General features: G+C 43.4%; 1 protein-coding gene across 1 annotated transcript in view; it reads right to left on the reverse strand.

Annotated features, from left to right (window-relative positions):
* The window catches only part of LOC124556736 (flocculation protein FLO11), a 194,034-nt gene that overhangs the window by 124,105 nt on the left and 45,660 nt on the right, over positions 1–24,269 (reverse strand). Inside the window, exon 2 of the mRNA XM_047130734.1 lies at positions 10,233–10,309. Coding sequence (XP_046986690.1) covers positions 10,233–10,235 — 3 coding nt within the window. The 5' untranslated portion in view covers positions 10,236–10,309. The remainder of the gene's footprint in view (positions 1–10,232; positions 10,310–24,269) is intronic.

Here is a 24,269-nt window from a genome sequence, read left to right on the forward strand (position 1 = left end):
GACGATCGTAGAGATGCTGGATGTAGTCCTGTGGAACGGCTTGCCATGCCATTTCCACCTGGCGCCTCAGTTGGACCAGCGTTCGTGCTGGACGTGCAGACCGCGTGAGACGACGCTTCATCCAGTCCCAAACATGCTCAATGGGGGACAGATCCGGAGATCTTGCTGGCCAGGGTAGTTGACTTACACCTTCTAGAGCACGTTGGGTGGCACGGGATACATGCGGACGTGCATTGTCCTGTTGGAACAGCAAGTTCCCTTGCCGGTCTAGGAATGGTAGAACGATGGGTTCGATGACGGTTTGGATGTACCGTGCACTATTCAGTGTCCCCTCGACGATCACCAGTGGTGTACGGCCAGTGTAGGAGATCGCTCCCCACACCATGATGCCGGGTGTTGGCCCTGTGTGCCTCGGTCGTATGCAGTCCTGATTGTGGCGCTCACCTGCACGGCGCCAAACACGCATACGACCATCATTGGCACCAAGGCAGAAGCGACTCTCATCGCTGAAGACGACACGTCTCCATTCGTCCCTCCATTCACACCTGTCGCGACACCACTGGAGGCGGGCTGCACGATGTTGGGGCGTGAGCGGAAGACGGCCTAACGGTGTGCGGGACCGTAGCCCAGCTTCATGGAGACGGTTGCGAATGGTCCTCGCCGATACCCCAGGAGCAACAGTGTCCCTAATTTGCTGGGAAGTGGCGGTGCGGTCCCCTACGGCACTGCGTAGGATCCTACGGTCTTGGCGTGCATCCGTGCGTCGCTGCGGTCCGGTCCCAGGTCGACGGGCACGTGCACCTTCCGCCGACCACTGGCGACAACATCGATGTACTGTGGAGACCTCACGCCCCACGTGTTGAGCAATTCGGCGGTACGTCCACCCGGCCTCCCGCATGCCCACTATACGCCCTCGCTCAAAGTCCGTCAACTGCACATACGGTTCACGTCCACGCTGTCGCGGGATGCTACCAGTGTTAAAGACTGCGATGGAGCTCCGTATGCCACGGCAAACTGGCTGACACTGACGGCGGCGGTGCACAAATGCTGCGCAGCTAGCGCCATTCGACGGCCAACACCGCGGTTCCTGGTGTGTCCGCTGTGCCGTGCGTGTGATCATTGCTTGTACAGCCCTCTCGCAGTGTCCGGAGCAAGTATGGTGGGTCTGACACACCGGTGTCAATGTGTTCTTTTTTCCATTTCCAGGAGTGTATTAGGTCGGTGAACCTTCACGTCTCATAATTAGTCGTATAATTGATAGTACTCTACATGGTAAGTTGACGTCATATTTTCGTAATCAGTTTGGAGAAAATTGTAGCTACGAACTGTAATTGTAAACGGAATAAATGTAAGAATGATGAGAGCGAGAACGTTACAATCAAGTTGTGACACATCTGCAGTTGAAGGCGACATGAAAGGCTTCTTTCCCCTAATGAAAGAGCGCGCACGGAGGCTTTCAGACAGTCGTTCTTCCCGCGAACCATACGCGACTGGAACAGGAAAGGGAGGTAATGACAGTGGCACGTAAAGTGCCCTCCGCCACACACCGTTGGGTGGCTTGCGGAGTATAAATGTAGATGTAGATGTAGATGAAATGGTTTTGAAGTAGATAAGAATCGTATATTATTTGAAACCGATAGAAACTCTAGTACGATTGTTGTACCGTCATGTTCATGGCCCTCCGCAGAAAAAATCCTGGAGCGCCTTTGAGATTTGGTTTGGGGAATTTGACGCCATAGTTAACTATAGTAACTTGCTATAACAGTTGAGAAACGGGCAACACAACACTAGCACAGCTCTGGGCTCGTTAACATTTAAAGCTGCAAATAATTACTGCAAGCGGAAGTACCTAAAATGACCCAACGCTGAATACCGGTTGAGGTAACACAAAGCCTGAAATAGCCCACTGAATGTACTTTCCAGTGATGTTGTTTCCATGTTATTACAAGAATAGTGAAGTAAAGTAATGTTGAAGTTTCATTAATATCGCTATTTGTTTGAGTTTAAACCTTAATATAATACTTGGATTTACAAGAACACAAACTACTGTTCATCTGGAGAGACAGTTGCAACTGGATTTCCAGGGTTTGTTCCAATGGCAAGGAACGGAGAAGAAGAGACTTGGCTGACTCTATCAACCAAGCGATAGGGATGGGGCCCTCCGTTTGTAATGGGAAAGCACCATGTTTAAATATTAGGCATATAGCAGGGACACCGAATGACTTTATGAGCTTGGTCGAGTTCAGGCCAGATGACACGGGAACTGCTTGCTTAATTATATATACAGAGTGTTTACAACGTACGACAGTGGCGTAGGAGAAGTCGAGACGAACTATTTTATTTCTGATACTTGCGGTCTATCAAGCCGGGAAACAACCCCACACTGTGTATATGTATACGAGTAGCGTCTGTTCTGCCGGACATGTCCGATAGGACAGACGCTACTCGTATACATATACGCATTTCTGTGATAGCGTGCCGGCTCCATGAAATTTGCTTCAGTGCGGATGCACCAATATCGCCGAACTCCTACGGGAACTTGCGAGTAGGGAGATGATGGACGAGGCATGCTGCATTACAGCGCGCAATAAGTTTAAAATTTGGGTCGGTCGGGAACCGTGTCCGGAGGGCCGAAGCGATTAAGGCAACCCCTCATGAGAAACAGTAAATCCGGGTTCGAGTCCCTGTCTAGCACAAATTTTCAACTACCGCCACTGCATTTCCACAATGCACTGTGCGGATGGAAGTCAGTAGTTTCCTACGCACTCTTTCCCTTTTCTTCCTATTCCTCTGTTTCACATACAACTTCTGATTGACCTACAAAAGCCACCAAGCTAAAGCTCACGCGCGCAGCGCGATATTTTCAATATCCTCTCGCTCTCTTACGCCAACGCCTTTGTAGGCTATTCCATAAACATTTTTAATTTAAACTTTCCCTTCAGACTTTTGTAAACGTTATGAAAAATTTAATTACGTTTACAACTCCATCTAAACTTAGCTCTCACAAGCACGGTAGTTTCGAAGTAAGATTGTCAGACAAAGAAAATGAATTAATTGTTCATTTTTGATGTTAAAAATTACAGTAATTTACATAAATGTCAATTTTAAATTTTGTACGTGGACAAACAAAGGGTTTTTAGTATCCAAAAACGATTTTAGCCAAAATCTCAAGTGGCACGTGTGCCTGAAACTTAGATGGCTTTTGAAGCCCATTTTGTGGCTGTTCCCGGTTTAAAAGTGCACAAGTGTCCTATATCTATTTTTTTGTCTCGATTTCACCTACACCCCGGCGGTTCGCTGTAAACAGTTATTCTTACATCCTGTATAAATGAACTGACTATTGGGATGCAAATTCATCAAAAATCCTTTCCACCATGGGACATTACAAGCAACTAGTAGAAGCGCAATACATGCTTTGTGTTTTTCACGTGTTAATAAGTTGGAAGAGAATTTTAACTGATTCTTCAGGCCCGTAAGAATGCCTTCCGCTCCAAATAACACTGGGTGAGAGGCACAAGACGTTCCGTTAAGCAGGAAAGGAAGCACAGTGCGCGACGCGGCTTTCGTGAAACAGAAGCGCTGATGCGAACCAAAGTAGCTCTGAAACATCTCTACCTTACAGATACCACAAAAACGCTAACCCTCGTGACGAGCTTTCTCAGAGAGCAACATGCAGCTGGCTTTGTTATCGCTAGGGGCTGATTTGAAATACTTGTCCAACAATCTCAGCTTATCTTACACTCGTTTTGCGTGTGTAGGTCGTAGCGAGCGTTGAGGTGTTCTCTGTGACAACTCGCTCATTCCTTACATCATGCATGTCAGATCTGATATTGTTCTCAGTCGCTGTTGCTCTTATTTTCGACAGAGCGTTTACTCCAACGAGAAAATTAACAAAAGAAGGCGTTGACCAGACAATACCGTAGAAATTTCGCTGACATTGATTTCGGAATGAGATACCATGACCAAGGAGCTCAGAGAACATGTTACAGAAATTCCAGATCTTACGCACAGTAAGCAGAGACATTTTGGTGGATATTTCTGTCCACAAAAGACTCTGTAAACTAAAATTTATGGCCTGATTGTTAACATCATCAACAAAGGCGTATTCTGTGTTAACAAACACCTGACAGCTCTGAGTGCTTTTTTTCTGTAATATTCCTATTGGGAAAACGGGCCGTACACACGCAGACCGTGCTCCTGACAGTTGCATTCAGAAATCCATAAATTAAATATGTGCCTCTGCTTTACAATGGTACTTGTTTTCGAACACTTAAAATACAAGTCACAAGTGAAAACCAAACAAAATGTGAACCACGTTCATATATACTTCTTTGCATTTTATTACTTATCTCATCTGCTGCGTATGCGAGTGCCATCTTAACAAAAAATTTAAATACTTCAGCGAAAACTGTTTTCAGATTTTTACTCGACTCGTACGACATTTATGACATTTTCTATTCAACTTCCGTCGATGTATGCGCGCTGTAATATTTTGCGAGAGTCCCTGCCAGTTTGTCTCTTGTACGACTGGATGCCGATGCGTCATTTTACAGATAACTTTTTCTAAAAACGGGTAACGTTGCAGTGGTTTAACTAGCGATTTCTACTACAATATGTTAGGTGTAATGCATTCTGGGGCTGAGCTTGTGATGGATGCACACAATGCGTGTTAAATAAAAGTATTTTAGAAAGAATATAAGCCACTTGCAGAGAAAGAAAAACGCAAAAAAATTAAGAAGTTGGAGACAAAAAGATATGATTGATAAGATAATTTTGAGATTGTTTATTTATTTTTTATATTTTTTCATTTGTAATCCATTTTGTCGGCTGCTCTCGAAGATGAGGATGCTACTTCGCTGCCGCGTGAGTAGATGTTTATTAAGTAATGACAGTTTTTTCTTCAACTTGTAACAATGTGGGCAGCGTACAATTTGAAAGATTTTGACGATGTTGAAACAAATGTATAAGAAGGAGAGCATAAGATAATATGAAAGATCAAAATGGAAGTTATGAATATTTCATTTCAAACAGGGAATGATTTCCGAAGACATAAGGTTACCAGTTTTGGATAAAAGGCGCGTTATCTAGATAGAGCTGCTGATTCTGAGCAGCAGTTCCATTGTAAAAGTACACACTTTCTTCTTTCGTTGTGATAAGTAATGAAGGTGAAACTTTTAAAATTTTAGTTTACTGTATTTTAGTGTTTTGTTGTTACCGAAAGAGATGAGCTGAAAAGGACTAAGGCATCTAGCGTGTCAAGAAGACATGCACAGGTGTCATTTGAGGCCAGTCATTGCAAAGTGCGTCGGAACTAAATGTAAACAGCAGGAAGAACATAGAAATTATTGGTGAAAAATTAATTGATTTGATCCAGGCATATCCGATTACAGAAACATACATTTAAAGACTGATTTACTTCCAAAAAAGTTCGGTATTGGGCATCAAAAAAGGCTCCAGCTCATTTCACTAAACAAGGGCATGGAATTACCGAGCGCTGCTCGATAATCGCGGTGTTTCCTGCAGCGTGCGGTGTGTTACAAAATCAGTGCTCTGCTAAGGCTCTGACTCTTAAAGTGGCTTTCCACGGCGACCTCGACTTCGAATGAAGCTAAGTGAAATGACCCTATACCGATGTTATAGCAAACAGAGTGTGTGTCGAGAAAACGTCCGTCAGCAAAATCTGTACAAGATTCGTGTTCGTGCTGAATATACAAAATCTACTACATGAATCTAAAAGTGAACTGAAAGTTTATGAATTATCCATTAAATACCTCCAGCAACGTGTGGACAGTGTTTCTTGAGGAATAATATCGATATTCATTTAACTCTAGTCACACTAGACAAATAAAGTTCCAGATGCATCACGCAAAAATGTATTTTTTTTTTCAAATATCGATTTCAAAAATAAGCAACCAAATCATTCGTCCTCGCAATTTATTCGAAAGCGCGAGGGGACGACACATGTTGAAACTCCACCTGTCACATTCTTGCTTCGACTGCAGCTGGAATACATTTACATATTTGATCAGAATGTGAAAATCAAAGAGCCGTGGTTTTGCTTAGTGAACGAACATTTTAGTCATCCGGAGTGATTCCAAGAAACTATTGAAAACATGAATTATAATCCCAAGACGAACATATGACTTGGGTTCCGTTAGGTTACGGATCCTATTTTGCATTTGCGCAACAGCTTTAGGTCGATTGACAGAAATTACGCAAAATGTCTATAAATAGTACGTTCTTTTCGAGGATAATACTTCCTCAAATGTCAATAGTATTAGTAATGTATGGAGTAGTTTTAATCTTTGCTGTTCTGTATTCTTTCAACGTTGACATGTCGACATGTTGACTGATCGCCGGCCGCGGTGGCCGAGCGGTTCCAGGCTATCAGTCTGTAACTGCGCGACCGCTACGGTCGCAGGTTCGAATCCTGCCTCGGGCATGGATGTGTGTGATGTCCTTAGGTTAGTTAGGTTTAAGTAGTTCTAAGTTCTAGGGGACTGGTGACCTCAGCAGGTAAGTCTCATAGTGCTCAGAGCCATTTGAACCATTTTTTTTGTTGACTGATCCACAACACTGTCGTTTCCCATCAGGCAGTACACCACTCCAGATAATGCACTCACGTTTGTGAAAAATGTAACACCAGAAAGAACAGGCCGCACGAACGCGAAAGAGGACGTGTGGACACTGTAGCAACAGTAAGTGATTAAGACTGCGGAAGATTGGTGTACACTTGACGGTCGCATTCGTGTTAGCAGCTGCTGTGCTGACGGTATTACTGTAGATCGGCAGCATAATGCACACAGTCAGGTGTAATAGACTGTAGTGTCACTGGACTCAAATTACGATCTCGATTCCTACGCATTGACGGCAATGTGCATACTATCCATCAGGAAGCCTTCGGAGGCACAGGTACGACTGCTGTTTTGAGAAACTTCACATGCCTTACATCAGCAACAAGCTGACTGGTCACATGTCGTGAGGGGTATGAAGGATGTTTACCATGGCTTCCCCGAACTTCAGCTTCACCAGACAGAAGCCGCTGTTCATGGAGTGTGGACTTGAATAGAAACAGTTTGGCGAGAGACTCCACAGGAACATACCCAGATTCCTTTCTACTCTATTCTTTGACATTCCGTTTCTATTATTGCTGCATTTGGGTATTGCAGCTTGCTGCATAATCAAAGCCAGTGATCACATACGGTTCTACAACATTAATCATTTGTCATTGATATTTTAGAGTTCGCAAACAATAGCGTATAATAAAGTGTCCAATTAGCCCAGTAGCCAGAGTACGAGCTGATCACAGAGAGCACACAGCCCGCCATTCATTTCAGTTCTGACAGCCGAAGGGACTTCAAAACTTAACCTCTCTTCCTTCCATCATTTCAGTGCAGAGGTTACACATAGATGTAATTCCACACAGAAGTTTCATCTTATTTCTTGCACACTGCAGTATTCTACTCTTCTTTCTCTTTGATAAGAGACAGCCGAATCTTCACCGAGCGAGGTGGCGCAGTGGTTAGACACTGGACTCGCATTCGGGAGGACGACGGTTCAATCCCGCGTCCGGCCATCCCGATTTAGGTTTTCCGTGATTTCCCTAAATCATTCCAGGCAAATGCCGGGATGGTTCCTCTGAAAGGGCACGGCCGACTTCCTTCCCTAATCCGATGAGACCGATGACCACACTGTCTGGTCTCCTTCCCCAAACAACCAACCAACAGCCGAATCTTCGTTGAAGATAGATTCCGGATTTTTACAGCGCAGAACTGTATGGCTTCAAGAAAATCTGTGACCTGTCTCTCGAGAGGATTCAAACATGATCTGTGGAAGCAAGGCGGGGGATCTACGTAGTCTTTTAATTCAATGAATCGTTTACTACAGGCTGTATTCGTCCAAATGTCTAATTCTGTAAGGACGAGGACTAGCGTACGTCTACATTAACAACAACAACTCAACAGACCTGCCTAGTCCCAGCCCTTTGGTCCCACGGATGCCTCATAATGATAACAGCATTCGACTATTCATCAGATCAAATCGTGTCAGCAATCACTCAGGCCTTAACTGGAACTCAGAACAGTTTTCCATTGAGCGGTTCAGCATTCTTGTAGACACGGCCACAGCAAATACACCTGCCTATAATGAGAGTTTGCTGGTTGCTGGTCGCCTTGCATGCATTCTAAATTGTTTGAGACTGAAGTTAGGGAAACATCTGGCATTCACGTAGACGAATTTGAGAAACTAGGGAAACAGATATTTAAATTAGCTGGTTTATCGGTATAGGCGAGTGAGAGAACAATTGCTGTTTTCGTATGCTTCACGGTCTTTCTTTTGCGTCCTACTTATATCAGCTGAGCCCACCGTACTCCGCGTGAAGGCGTAAGGCTGAATTGCACGCCAGCGACCTGGTGTACGGGACTGGAAGCGTGCCTGCGTACTTCAGTCGTAACGGTGCAGAATTACTCTGCGCCTGCAGATAATTGCGGGCTATTAAGTCGGCCAGCAGCGAAGGCCGTAAAAAGCGCAGGAAGTCGCTTCATTTTGATAGAGACTCTACAGGACTCAGCATTACGCAAAACGTGCTACTTACGCACTCACAAGGCCTTTGGTCTTCAGAAATTTGTGGGTCTCTGTGACTCGGAACCGATGTTATACGACAATATTGCAATACACTTACGTAACCTCAAGAACTGAATACCCAGGCGTGACATTTTCAATATTTTATATCAGTTCCACAGTGTTCAAGAATTGTAGAAGCCTCACACTACTTCCCACATCAAGGTATCCAGCTCCAACAATGTACCACAGTCACCAGACACCGCATCTCCAGCCTCACTCCACTTTTCAATTTCTGCACAAGTGCCTCATAACTTTCCCTCTCATCTGATTCAGCAATTTTTCTCAATTTCCGTTAATTAGGCACTTTTTACGCAATTTTCGCCAATTCGGTCCTGTTTCGTATATAATACATTACATCACTTTAATTACTGCAATAACAAAAATCATGGAAAAATACTTACATAGAACATATGTACTTTTCCAACACTCATTTTTTTTTTTTTTTTTTTTCCAGCACTGATTTCGCTGACCGATATGGCTTCGCAGTTGTTAGTTCGTTGTTGTCGCGTACCAAGTGCATACCACACTGCATTCACACCTTGAGTATTCGAGCTACTATGAAAACAGTTTTCCACTTTCTTTGTTAATTTCGTACACCCTATTTTACGCGTTTCTGTAGAGAATATCTGTAATGAAGGTTTAATGTATTTTTTTTGTAGCTACGTTACTATGTGTGTTCGTATTATAGAGGTTTCTCTCGATTTTGAATTCGCATTGCTGGAATTTCACTTGCAGGGGAAGAAATCTGGTTATGTATGCTCGCATTAACAGATTGTGCACCGGTGTCTTCAATTATAACGCAAACCTCTCCTCGACGTCTGGTGGAGTGAGAGCACAGAACACTTTTTGTGGTGGTCTGCCCGACTGATGGTAACGTTAAACCTGGAGATCCTGGTTATAGGTAGAATACATGCCTTCCAAACACAACCTCTCTGAGTTCAGCAGTGAAAACAAAAATATGGCTTTACATGTAACAGGCACTTTGTTCTTCTGAGGACACACGTACACTTTTGAATCATTATACTGTGTCGTGATTCGGTTCTGTGAAGTTTTAAGGATTTTTTCGCACTTGCGTTTGCGATTGCTGCCATAGGATCCAAGTTTATTCTCACTTACTGTTTCCATCACAATAAGACATGTTTTTCAACTGCATTTACAGTTTATAGGAAAAAATGTGTGGAAGTTACTTTCTTATCTTGAACAAAGTTACAAGAAGTTACATGTAATATTTCGTGTTTATGTTTCGATTTCATGCTCCCGACAAGGCGTGAGCGCTCTCTCTCTCTCTCTCTGTCTCTCTCTCTCTCCCTCCCCTCCCCCCCACCCTTATACTTACTCACTCCGTGTGTGTGTGTGTGTGTGTGTGTGTGTGTGTGTGTGTGTGTGTGTGTGTGTGTATGTGTGTGTGTATTTGTGTGGGTAAGCGTTAAATATAGACTGCTCGTAGCAGTAAAGAATTCATCACGCTGAAATTTTGGCCAGTGAATGGAATAATTGTATTTGATTTCTTCTTTCAGTTCCCCGTAACGACACTAATTTCTTCGGCTCGCTGCAAAGAATTCTACTCATGCTCGCGACATACGTATTATAGAGATTGGAGACGAGCTTACCATCGTACTCTTCTCTGCGCAGAAAATTCAGGTGGCAGCAGAGAAGCTTGAGCGCTTTACATCCTCTTTCTTGTGGCCTGAAAATAAACAAATTAAGATATAAGGATGAATTGTAAATAAAAGTAGCCGGTTAGTGTACTGTCATTGGTTCTGAGTATTTGAATTTTTTTTTCCAATTTGTAAACTGTATGACAGAAAATACTATTGTAGACGTTGAGAAACTAAAGCGACAGGAAATTTATTACACACATGGAGTAGCATTAGAAACTAAAACAGTGTTTTATTTGCAGCACTGAGTGAAGAGCAAAAGCGTTTGGGGTGTGCAGCAAAACGGAAGTGAAAATTCTACATGCAGATTCTTCTTGAAATACAAATTGCATCCATTACAGAACAGATCATAAGGCCGCAACAGTGCTGAACTGTATCATGAGAGCGCTGACCACCAATCCTTCCCACAATCGCTGGTTTCAGTAAACCTGCGACAACCTCTGGGGAAGAATTTGTCTGTACACATCAGTCTATCGAAGGAATCAAAACGGAATTATCGTTTGTACGGTATATGTGACAGAAAACTTCCCTGCATTCGATGCTTCGTCAAATGTTCTATTTTCTCAGTCGCACGCAGCTGATACTTACGCCTCTAGCTTCAAGCGAATTTGTATTAACTAAACGAAACACTTTTTTTAGCCTTGTTTCACAAACTTTATTACTACCGTTTGACCTAGATTTCGGGTTAGTAGCCTATTTGCTAGTATATTTAATTCAACGTATTGATTTGGTGCATAAAATCATAGCATTTTTCCATAAGTTTTAAAAAACACAACAAATACACATAACAGAGACTCTAGACTTCAATAACAGTCTCCTTCACTATTTACAAGTCTGCCAACGAGAGGGTAACTTTTCGACTCCGCGAGTGTAGAAATCATTTGGTTTTGAGGCGAAGAACTCGTCGAGTCACGTTCCGAGCGCATTTTCATCCGGAAAGGAAGTTCCCTGAAGGTTGTTCGATAAAGAGCAGAAAAGGTGAAGATCTGAGAGCAAAAGATCAGGTGAATAAGGTGTGTACGGTATGACTCCCCAACCCAACTCCTGTATGGTGTTTTTTGTTAGTCTAGCAGAATACTGTCGGGCATTATCGTGGAGTAGCACACTTCACGCAGTCTTCCTGGTCGTTGTTCTTGGACTGCGTATGTAAGGCGTCTCAGTTGTAGACAATAAATGTCATTAGTGATGGTTACACCTCGGGGGAGGAATTCGCAGTGCACCACACCTTCGTTGTTTCACCAGATACATAACATTATCTTTTGTGGATGAGCGCATGTCTTCGAATGGAGAGTTGTGCTTTGTTTTGGCTCAAACACTCCTTCCTTTTACTAATGTTAGCATAAAGACATCAATTTTTTTATTTTTTTATTTTGCGTATGGCAATACAGCGACAATATTTTATATAAGTACAACAATATGTAAACGAAATGTATAAAACAAATCAATGTGTAAGTAGTACATGTGTAAAAAAAACAAGCAATAGCACAAAAGGATAAAGTACAAACACTCAAGACAAAACGGGCAACGGACTGCGATAGCAGGACGGCAGAAAGTCTACACAAATGGCGGTCGAACTAGATCATTGATCTCTCACGGCCACACACAGCGACAAAACAAGAAAAAAAAATAGTCATCAGTAACGATACAGGATAGGAATATTCGGTGTTGTTCACGAGCCAACTGATTACGAGCAAGCAGAGGTGCACATATCGCCTCCCGCTGATTTTTGTGATTTTGGCTTAGAGCATACACCAGACTTTTGAACCTTCGCCATTTTATGCAAATGTCGCACTATGGTGGAATGAGCACAGTTCATCATATTTGCCAGTTCTCGAATGCACTGACGAGTATCATTATGGACTAACGCGTTTAAACCCCGAAGGTCTTCCTGATGTCAAAACGATCCTCCTTGCAACGAGAAAACCATTTTCTTCCTGTGTTGTGTCCAATGGCATTATCCTCAGACACGGCTCCCCGCTGCTGTCACCCCGCTACCGAAGTCAAACAGAAGAATATGTCGTAAATGTTCCGACTTATCCATTTGGTACTCATTTTCTAGCGTTCACAGCTCCATTCAGTATCTCCAAATGACAAAATGACAATATGTAAGCTCAAACAGCAACAGTGAACTACAAATAAAAAATGTCGATCGATAAATAAACCCATAACGACCGGGATACCAACATGCAAAACAAAAATGCTACGAAGTTATGCCCCAACCTAATGCAATGTTTCACCAAGAACCCACAGCTGAGTCAGTTAAAATGATAATGCAAATTTGTTTCGAAGTGCGAAACTATTAAGTGTTCCCGTGGGTATAAAATGCAATGAAGACGATAATGATGGTCTGTTCCATCGAGGAGTCCGCAGATGACACAAAAACATTTGGATACATATACCTTAATTCAGTGGTAATTTATTAATTCAGAACTCACCTTTGGTTTGATTTGTTTTACTCTTCGTGTGATAAGAGGAAGCACTCTGCACGCATTTATAATATTTTAGCTCACTTAACTATCATTACTTGTGGGACAGTTGTAACACTCTTCAGCAGCATTTATTCCAAACAAATTTTTTTTATACAAATTGCATTTGGGTGTAGTGGCCTATTTTTTATTACAATAAAACTTCAACTAAAGACGTTAATAGAGCATGTTGTGCTTAATTTCAAAGATTTAACAACGAAATGAGAGAGTATTTAAAATTCGCATGTCTATATTGCAGACGTTATAATTAATCTCTGATTTCGTTACTAAAATTTTACTTGCACACATGCCAGAGTGTTGTAGTAATACCTTAGGGTTGTATGTAGTAACAGTCTAGTAACTCGAAAACTAGATCATATGACGGTAAAATGTGCGTCCAGTTTAGGCTATAGAAACATGGGTGTCAGTTCATCTTATGATTTTAAAAATAGTATGAAAAGCGTATAGCCAATGGCTTTGCCCCAGCGCTAACACAGAGGTTAAGCGCTGTGGGCTTGGCTAGGACTTGGATGGGTGACCTTCCGGGGCTGCCGAGAGCCGTTGGCATGCGGGGTGCACTCAGCCTGTGTCAGGCCAAGTGAGGAGCTGCCTGATTGAGAAGTAGTGGCTCCCGTCAGAAAACTAACAATGGTCAGAAGAAGAGAGTGCTGACCACATGCCCCTCCATTTCCGCATCCAATGACGCCTATTGGCTGAGGATGACACGGCGGTCGGACCGTCGGTCCCTCAGAGACCTGTTCGAATGGAAAGAGGGAGGTGGTCTGTAAGCTAACGAGTGTGTTAACATGCAGAATCGTTTGAAAATGACTGTTTCAATACAATATCTTTGTGAAATTGACTTTTTGTATACAACTTCATTGTCATAGTCGGAAAGAAAAGCATAAGTTAGATATTTTTTCGAGTATGCGGCTTTCACGTAGGAGTGGGGTGCTGAACAAAATGAACCTTGGATCTTGAGGTGTACTAGCTATCTGGTAGTAGGGAGATACAGGTATGGAAACCCGTTTCACAAACGGCTGTAATCAGTCAAAAAGGCACATACACATATTTTAAGTGTTATACAGGGTGAATACATGTGTGAAAATCAATCCAAGCTTGGTAACCAAATTTCACCATGAAAATGAAATATCTTACGAAGAGCTACATATCAAAAACCTTACAAAATATTTCAAATGGTTCAAATGGCTCTGAGCACTATGGGACTGAGCTCATCAGTCCCCTAGACTTAGAAATACTTAAACGTAAGTAACCTAAGGACATCACACATCATATACATATCAAAAACCTTACAAAATATTTCAAATGGTTCAAATGGCTCTGAGCACTATGGGACTGAGCTCATCAGTCCCCTAGACTTAGAAATACTTAAACGTAAGTAACCTAAGGACATCACACATCATATACATATCAAAAACCTTACAAAATATTTCAAATGGTTCAAATGGCTCGGAGCACTATGGGACTGAGCTCATCAGTCCCCTAGACTTAGAAATACTTAAACGTAACTAACCTAAGGACATCACACATCCATGCCCGAGGCAGGGTTCGAACCTACGACCGTAACAGCAGCGCGGTTCCGGACTGAAGCGCCTAGAACCGCTCGGCCACAACGGCCGGCACAAAACATTTCAACATTAATAATCGGCTACGAATAATCACAGTTCCATTTATAATTGTTGCATCAAGAGTAACATTAACTTGAATTTGGTACAGATTTCGAAGTTTTTAAAGTTACATTTTTGTTTCTTAGTGACTTTTCCACCGTTTTTCGTTGGATGTTCGATTAATCCGTTGGTATCGTCTACAGCACACGTCTGACAGATCCATGGGACACGCATCTATTACAAGTAAATTACACCGTGGGACACTGGGATCAATGGCGTTAGATTTAACGTCTCAACAGACAGCATTAGTTGTCAGATAAAATTGATGCAGCTGCCTGCAAAACAATTTCACACCGTTCCCAAAATTATTCACCATTCTACTTTTACTACTCTGTCGTTGGTAGGATGCTGCCTGTGTTATGTTCTGTATTCTGTTTCGTGGTCTTTATAAGTAATCAAACTTATGATTTACTTGTGTGCATTTACTTTCTCTTTCGTTACTGTTTTGTTTTCTGTCCACAGCTGCCGGCCGCGGTGGTCTAGCGGTTCTAGGCGCGCAGTCCGGAACCGCGCGACTGCTACGGTCCCAGGTTCGAATCCTGCCTCGGGCATGGATGTGTGTGATGTCCTTAGGTTAGTTAGGTTTAAGTAGTTCTAAGTTCTAGGGGACTGATGACCACAGATGTTAAGTCCCATAGTGCTCAGAGCCATTTGAACCATTTTTTTTTGTCCACAGCTAGTTAGAGTTAAATCTTTAACTTATCTGCACAAGATAGGATGAGTGAATCAGCAGTGACCATCGCGCGAAGTAATTTAGGGAAACCAGAGAAAATTTGGGCCACGGTCGACATACGCGAGTCCAGCTTCACTCTTTCACTTCATGCGCACTGTTACAACACTGAGCTACGTTATCCATTTCTCAAATTATTTGTGTCGCTAATGTAAGAGCAGTAGAAAATGAAAGTTGTTTTTTGCCGCGGGTGAAGAGAATTTTGTTTCCAGTCCCGGCTCCCATTGGCGTTTCAAAAACGGTTCAAATGGCTCTGAGCACTATGGGACTTAACCGCTGAGGTCATCAGTCCCCTAGAACTTAGAACTACTTAAACCTAACTAACCTAAGGACATCACACACATCCATGACCGAGGCAGGATTCGAACCTGCGACCGTAGCGGTCGCGCGGTTCCAGCCTGTAGCGCCTAGAACCGCTCGGCCACCACGGCCGGCCATTGGCGTTTCATCAACATTGCTCTCTAATAGCCTAATACTCTTAACAGATAATATATTGCTGTTTTTCACTATTGTTGATGTATAGGGCCTGTCTGAAAACAGGATACGAGTAGTGATCCTAAATGTCTGCATCTATAACGCCTTTATAGTTATATGGCGAGGCTTGATTGTGATACACGAAGGGAAGAGCAGCCTGGGATGTAAGTTGTAATTGTTTCTCTTGGAAAAGAAGGCATGAAAGTGAAATAGTTAGTGGGACATCTTAGGATAGTATCAAAGCATTACCAAGTGAATGGCCCAAAGTATAACATCGAATATAATCGAAAATTGCACGCAATTGGCCGCGAAACTCGATAACTGGACGAACTCCAATACCAATCCAAGGTCTTCCCTTGGAAAGTAGCTCCAGCAGTAAGTGTGGTTTTGTCAGCAGCACTGCTCGTTAGTGTAACGGTTGCTAACTGGCCGTCTGTAAAGAGAAAGGTAAGGAATAACGCTATGCAACATTCGCAGATGCACTTTTTTTAAAAAAAAATTAAGTGTCGTGGCGACAGCGTATTTCTCAAAGCCGTAGCACTAGCTCGCTGTGATAAATTACGCCTGGAATACAAGCGAGAGCTTGTTCAAGGAAGTGTTTCAACATCTGCACGCAACAATTTACTCAAACCACGTGAAACCTTGATCAGGATAGCTGGTTGGAGTCTTGAAACCGGCTCGTCTTGAAAACGAGTCCAGTGTTTTACCAGTCCGTTCTCATGCTCCGTGGAACTGCCAATCAAGCAAAGGAGGGTAACAATATGGGCAACGATCTACAGATTCGTGCCTTAGGAGGAAGCCCAAATGCTCGCCGAAAATGCTTATTAGGCCGTACGGAAGGTGATTCTCCATAGAGCTACACCACATATCAAGGTATGGATAGGATGTGAGAGGGGCCTCACTTCCTTTCCAGATTACAATAATCGGTTAAAGAGCTTAAGAACGGCCATGTCCTAAGATTAAAAGCTCGAATTTCTAAGCAGAATTGTGAAGGATATAAACAAAGGTATTTATGAAAATATTTAGACCGCAACGATGGGAGACACTGAATATATTTACTTCATCTCAAAAATGGTTCAAATGGCTCTGAGCACTATGGGACTCAACTGCTGTGGTCATTAGTCCCCTAGAACTTAGAACTACTTAAACCTAACTAACCTAAGGACATCACACACACCCATGCGCGAGGCAGGATTCGAACCTGCGACCGTAGCAGCAGCGCGGCTCCGGGCTGGAGCGCCTAGAACCGCACGGCCATCAGGGCCGGCTACTTCATCTCACTAAAAAGTAAGGAAGTGTATTTAGTTAATTACTTAGGTGTTTGTATAGGATTACACCTTTCATTAGTCTCTATCAAAAACTGTTTTTTGAATTATCTAATGTTTATATCTGACACTCGATTGCAGAACCATGTCCTCTCTTAAGAAGATTGTGCCCAGTACATAAGAATTTCCCGGGTGAAGGCGCATGCGGTTTAAAACCTAGCCTAATAGTGATAATTTCATGTGGCTCTCAGCCCTACATACGCCTTTCGACTTGGCACCTCTTTGGACGTTTGCACGTCAGTGTCGTGACTCTTTCATTCATGCATCTTCTCTATTAGTCTCATGAGATTGGGTTTGCTGTATTCGATATCGCCTCAGGTATCGTGATCTACGACACTATTAATCACAAATTTTTTCATATTTGAGCATCTTCATTAGGTCCAGAACATAGGCTTCCCACATTGTCTGTGAAGTCTTGAAAAACCTTGTACACTGTATGAATTAACCGCTACTGAATTCAAGCCACAGTTTTGCCGCAACTCAAAAAAAAGTCTTCGCCCTTCTTCCTTTTAATATGAAAATGGAAATGAGCGTTTGGCGTCATTGGCCGGGAGGCCCCTTACGGGGCAGGTCCGGCCGCCTTGGTGCAGGTCTTATTACATTCGACGCCACATTGGGCGACCTACGCGCCGGATATGGGGAAGAAATGATAATGAAAACTACACAATACCAGTCCCTGAGCGGAGAAAATCCCCGACCCAACCAGGAATCGAACCCGGGCCTCTTAGGACGGCAGTCCGTCACGCTGACCATTTATATTTATAGTTTGTTGCATTTGGTCTGGGCGGACGCCACATGACATCCATTCACGTTGATCGTTGTTTCCTTTACGCAGTTTTTTTTATTACAGAGGGTGGGTGTCAACAAAATATTTTCGCATTCGGAAGAGAATGTTGGTGATTGAAATTTCGTAAATAGATCTCGCCGCAAAGAAAACCGCCTTTGTTTCAGGGACTACCACCCCAACTCGCGTATCGTATCAGTGACACTCTCACCCCTATTGCGCGATAACACGAAGCGAACTGCCCTTCTTTGAACTTTTTCTATGTCCTCCGTCAATCCTACCTGGTAAGGATCCCATACCGCGCAGCAGCATTCCCAGCAGAGGACGGACAAGTGTAATGTAGGCTGTCTCTCTTGTGGGTTTGTCGCATCTTCTAAGCGTTCTGCCAACAAAGCGCAATCTTTGTTTCGCCTTCCCCACAATATTACCTATGTGGTCTTTCCAATTTAAGTTGCTCTGCTGCCATACCTGCCAATCTGCAAAGTGAAGCTGCTTAAGAACAACAATGTGTACTCGCGTGGTGAAAAGCATGGCGTGTCTGGTAGTACAGCGGTAAGATTTCTGTTTGACATCGCAGATTCCATCAAGATTCCGCCGTTGATTTAAGTAACACTTAACAACAATTTCTTTTGCTTGTTTAAATGATTAAATTGTCTGATAGAACAATGACACTTAGTGATAATGCAAATAACAGTATAAACGTGATAGTTTTTTATTTTTTTAGTGTCTTTATGGTCTCACACTATGCTTGGCAGCCAATTTAAGAAAAATTAAACACTTTAGATACTTTGAAGACTGACTTTTGGACCAGCACCAGTATAATCGTTGTTCAAGGCGTTACCATCTAGGCGCAGATAATCATAGGTATTACATTACTCGTAAATTACATTGTGTTTATCATCTAGCTAGTTGTAGAGGTACGAGGGGCGTTCAATAAGTAATGCTACACATTTTTTTCTGAAAACAGGTTGGTTTATTCAGGATTCCAGAACATCATATTATTCTCCACTCTTTTGGCTAAAAAATCCTATTTTTTAACATAATCTCCGTTCAATGGGACGACCTTTCGCCACCGCACTGAAAGGGCCTGTATGCCCGTATGTACCACTCTACTGTGCGAAGTCGAAACCAGCGTCTTGCTGCACTAACCTCCCCATCATTCACATACTGCTTCCCACGGAGTACATTCTTGATTGCACAGATGGTACTTAGTCGCTCTTTATCGTCTTCTATTAGGCACTGAGGAAGCCAGCGGGACAGTCTGGAACCGCGCGACCGCTACGGTTGCAGGTTCGAATCCTGCCTCAGGCATGGATGTGTGTGATGTCCTTAGGTTAGTTAGGTTTAAGTAGTTCTAAGTTCTAGGGGACTGATTACCTTAGAAATTAAGTCCCATAGTTAAAAAAAAAATTTGCGGGCACACATCTTTGTGTACACCAACTGGTGGACGGTTGTGTCAGCACTACCAACAGAAACATCTGGTTTTGCAGCGAGGTGTTTGACTGTGATCCATCGATCACCTCGAATGAGAGTGTCTGCACGTTCCAACACTGCAGGACTGACAGTTGTGTTCGGCCCACCGACACGTGGGAGATCGGACAGGTTTGCACGACCTTATTGTGATGATGAGAGACGCTTCGCCCAATGACTCACCGTGCTTTTGTTCCCTGCCATGTCTCAGTAGACATTCCGCAAGCGCCTATGAATATCTTCAATGCTCTGGTTTTCCGTCAAGAGAAAGTCAATGACATCTCTCTGATGCAAACTCACCTCCGTTACAGACGCCATTTTGAAGGCTACGTATAACGCCGCCAACTTCATAAAACTGTATGGGTTGAAGCGAGAATATTCCACGGTGTCCCACAACAAATTCCGCTTTTCCAATCTAAGTTGGCCGAGAAAAAAAAATGCGTTGCATTACTTATTTAACTCCTCTCGTACTTTGGATAGTTACCCGCAAATTAGCTTTCGCTCAAAATGCAAAAGTAAAATTGTTGTAGTGCAAAACTGTGAACATACGTTTTGGTGCACGTGTAAGAAACCAAATCCCCCAGTAAACCTTTCAATTTGCATAAAACTTGGCGTAGGAAGCGTTTTGGCTTCGGCGTCTGACAACAGCGAGGTCGCCCGGCATTTAACCGGCGGCTACCGCTTTGCGAGTGCTGGCAACTCCAAGGCCTGCCAGATCCCGCTGTAAATGGCAGCTGCAGCTGTGGCTTGCAAAGAAATACTGCATCAGCGGAGGTGCCCCGCTGGATGACGATTACCGTTAGCCAGTTTCTCTTACATTCTAAATAGTGCTCCATTCAGCAATACGAAACTGCAAAACCAGCATTAAAATGCTGTAATTGTGATTAAGAAGTATCAGTGTCTTTCGGTGTATGCATCTCATGGGCACGCGCTCGTCGAAGGTTTGGAATTTACCAGTTTCTGTGACCCCATACAATTCTTGTCGTCCCATAACAGTGGAGAGGTGTCACAACATATCTGTCCGTGAAATATTTAAATTTTGTTTTGAATATTTTCCTGTTTTAACTTCGTGTGTATGTGTGTTTTTCCCTCAGGAAGCAAGACGTAGCAAGACGAGTGTGGGAATAGCTTAAAAGCTACGGCCTGGTGCTGCGCCGGGTCAGTGATTATTAATGTGGTGTGCCGATACGTCCTAGTGTGGCTCACCTTCGTATCTGAGAATCTACAGCTACATCTACACTCTTCAAACTACTGTGAAGTGCATGGCAGAGGGTACCTCCTATTGTACCGCATGTTAGGGTTTCGCGCGAAAGGGGCGCGGGATAAATGATCGCTTAAAGGCCAGTGTGTGTGCTGTTAACAGCCTAATGTAGTCTTCGGGCCCGTGTAATAATTACACTTCACATAAAAGTTGTTACGCCTAAGTATTTGTATGAGTTGAATGATTCCAATTGTGGCTCACACGTATAGTAGTCATAGTATACTTCGCTTTCTTTTTTTTTTTTGTGAAGTGCACAATTTCACATGTCTGAGCTTCTAAAGCAAGTTGGTAACGAGTTTGAAATCTTATCAAGATCTGACTAAACATTCGTGCAGCTTTTTTTGGAAAGTACATTAATACAGATACATCATCATCAAAATGCCTGAGGTTATTATTAATACTGTCTGTCAGGTCATTAATACACAGCATGAACAGTGTAGCTCCCAACACACTCCCCTGAGACACGCCTGAAGAAACTTCTGCCATACTTCATAGACTCTCCATCCAAGATAATATGCCACGTCCTCGTTCGATCGTACTTTCCTAAATAAGTGTTGGTATAGTACCGATAGTACCAAGCCAACAACTTTTCGGATGTCAAGGAATACTACACTACATCTCTCTATCTCCTTTGATCCATGGCTGTAAGATGTTATGATATTTGCTGATAGCACGAGTTGCAAATGACCAGATACCTGTTTTCGAATCCAGGCCGATTAGCGCGGAGGAGGGTATTATGTTCGACAAAACTCGCTATGTTTGAGCTCAAAATGCGTTGTAACATTCTACAACAGATTGATGTCAAAGATATTGGACGGTAGTTTTGTGGACCACTTCTGCTACTCTTCCTGTAGATATGCGCGACCTGTAGTTTCTTCCAAATACTTCGCAATTCTTTTTTATTTTTTATTTTTTACACAGGCATCTACAGCACGTAACTGTTAAAAAGGGGCTAACTCTGACACAAATTTCGTAGAGAATCTGATAGGGATCCTATTGGGCTCTGGACATTTTTGAATTTTTAGCAGTTTGAGCTGTCCCTCAACACTACTGAAACTAATGTCTGTATTACGGTGGTGTGAGAAATAAACTGGGGAAGGACTCCTAGCACGCTAACTGTTCAGCTTTGCTAGCCGCTCGTATTCACAAGTTCTTGCTTTCCATTTCATTTCGTGGCCTTGCGACATGTCATTGTGGCTGACACACTGAACTCTTATCCGAGGAGACTGGATCTGGAATGAAATTTTCTCTCTACAACGGAGTGTGCGCAGATATGAAACTTCCTGGCAGATCAAATCTGTGTACCGGACCGAGACTCGAACTCGGGACCTTTGCCTTTCGCGGGCAAGTGCTCCACCATCTGAGCTACCTAAGCACGACTCACGGCCCGTCCTCACAGCTTTAATTCCGCCAGTACCTCGTCTCCTACCTTCCAAATTTCACAGAAGCTCTCCTGCGAACCTTGCAGAACTAGCACTCCTGGAAGAAAGGATATTGCGGAGACATGGCTTAGCCACAGCCTGGGGGATGTTTCTAGAATGAAATTTTCACTCTACAGCGGAGTGTGCGCTGGTATGAAAGGATCTCAGGAGAGCTTCTGTGAAGTTTGGAAGGTAGGAGACGAGGTACTGGCGGAATTAAAGCTGTCAAGAGGGGGCATGAGTCGTGCTTGGGTAGCTCAGTTGGTAGAGCACTTGCCCGCGAAAGGCAAAGGTCCCGAGTTCGAGTCTAGGTCCGGCACACAGTTTTGATCTGCCAGGAAGTTTCAGACTGGATCTGAAATATCCATCCGGTTACTCCTATTAACATTTTCTGCGGCTTCAATAAACCGTTTCATACGAGTGACAGTGTAGTTTCTTTAAGGAAGCCGCGACCGGTCCCTTCTTGTTTCTTATCCAATTAAGCTAGAGTTCTATTTATACTGATTACTTGCCATCGATGAGACGCTGAACCGTGACCTTCATTTTTCATTTGCGTGGAAGGGAGCGGATTACACCAAGCAGGATTAAGTTCCTTGTCGTATTGGAGATTTTTTAGGGTTTCGTACCTCAGTTAGTATAAACGGAATCTATGCAAGAACACTCTGTTTTCCGTCTGTCTGTCTGACTGCCCGTCTCTTCGACTGTTAAGACTCCTATTTCTCAGGAACGGGTAGAGGTATCAAGTTGAAATTTATGTCACATAGTAAGATCTACGGTTCCTTGGCGGTGCAAATGATTTAAGCTTGTAAGTCAATCCAATAAAAAAAGTAAGATTTCACAGTACAACTAAAGGAAAAAATTCGAAAGTTGTTAATTTGTTATTTATCACATAAAAATATTTTTTGCAATCTGCTACCCGTATGTTTGTCTGTCGGACTCGTTGTTTTTCTTTTCTTTTTTTCCCTTTTTTTCGCGTTACGGGATCTTTACTAGATGGGATTGACTGACAGAGGACGTCGAAGCGCGTATCACCAAACCGTGGGGTCGCGGAATCGAATCGCTGTCGACCCCTGGATTTTTCAGTCTTTGTTTTAACCTAGCTTAACCTCTCAACGATGTGAGGAGTCGCCAGAAATAACACATGATTCGGATTCCACTTTAAACTCTAGGTCCCCTGTCTCCTGTTAGACAACTGGGGTAGGTTAAGGACACGCAAGTACCCGAAGTGGCGTCCAACAGAAAGACTTGCACCAGGCGAAATTATTATTATCTATATACTTATATAATTAAATTTGTACGGAACCCTCAGAGCTCGAGTCCTACTCGCACCTGTCCGGCGTTTTTTTTAGAGTTACGACGCCTCGTTGTTCGACAGAAGTACTGCCAGAATTTTTATGGAACAACGTGACAGTGCTTCGCTTCCTTATGCACTGCCAACACACGACGAAGCAAAAATAATGCAGTTCAGTCACATACGTGTCGTTAGCTGCAAGGACAGGTAACGTGGGCCGCTCAGAAGTCAGCTGCGCCCACACTGGCAGTAAAGCCGCGCCCAGTAACTGGTCGCTGGGCGGGGAGTTGCGTCAACTCTAGCGTGGGCCTGGCTTTTCTCACTGTTAGCTGACAGAGTATTGGATCCACATCATGGTTCTCTTCACAGATATCATCATTCACCCAACTTTCATGTGTACGTTATCCAAAGAAGGTGCACAAATGAGAGAGAGGAAGGGGGGAGGGGGGGGGGGGGCTGGACATTGTAACATTAAAGCTGCTGAAAGGGTCGTAATGGTGTTGCCTGCGGAAGAAACTGCGCTCCCTATTAGAGCGGAGAGGTCCCAAACTTGTCACTATGGGGGCAAGGGCGCAGACCCTCGTGACGACAGAAAGAGCACACTCACGCGTCGACCGTCCACTGCACTCAGTCGTGCTGAAAGCAGTGAAGTGGAGGCTTCAGAAGAAGAGCAAACAGGTGTGGTGAGTTTCATGATAGCCGAAGGAGTGCGAGGAACAGAAAATCAATGACACAAATGTATGGAAAATGTATACAAAATATTGTGGGAATGCTACCAAAGACTGCGTTTCATTGGCAGAACACTTAGAAGATGCAACAAATCTACTCAAGAAACTGCCTATACAACGCTTGTCCGCGCTCCTCTGGAGTGTTTATGCGGAATATGGGATCTTTAACAGATAAGAAAAAAAATGGCTCTGAGCACTATGGGACTCAACTGCTGAGGTTATTAGTCCCCTAGAACTTAGAACTAGTTAAACCTAACTAGCCTAAGGACATCACAAACATCCATGCCCGAGGCAGGATTCGAACCTGCGACCGTAGCGGTCTTGCGGTTCCAGACTGCAGCGCCTTTAACCGCAC

This window comes from Schistocerca americana, chromosome X (genome assembly GCF_021461395.2).
Source record: "Schistocerca americana isolate TAMUIC-IGC-003095 chromosome X, iqSchAmer2.1, whole genome shotgun sequence".
Taxonomy (NCBI): Eukaryota; Metazoa; Arthropoda; class Insecta; order Orthoptera; family Acrididae; genus Schistocerca; species Schistocerca americana.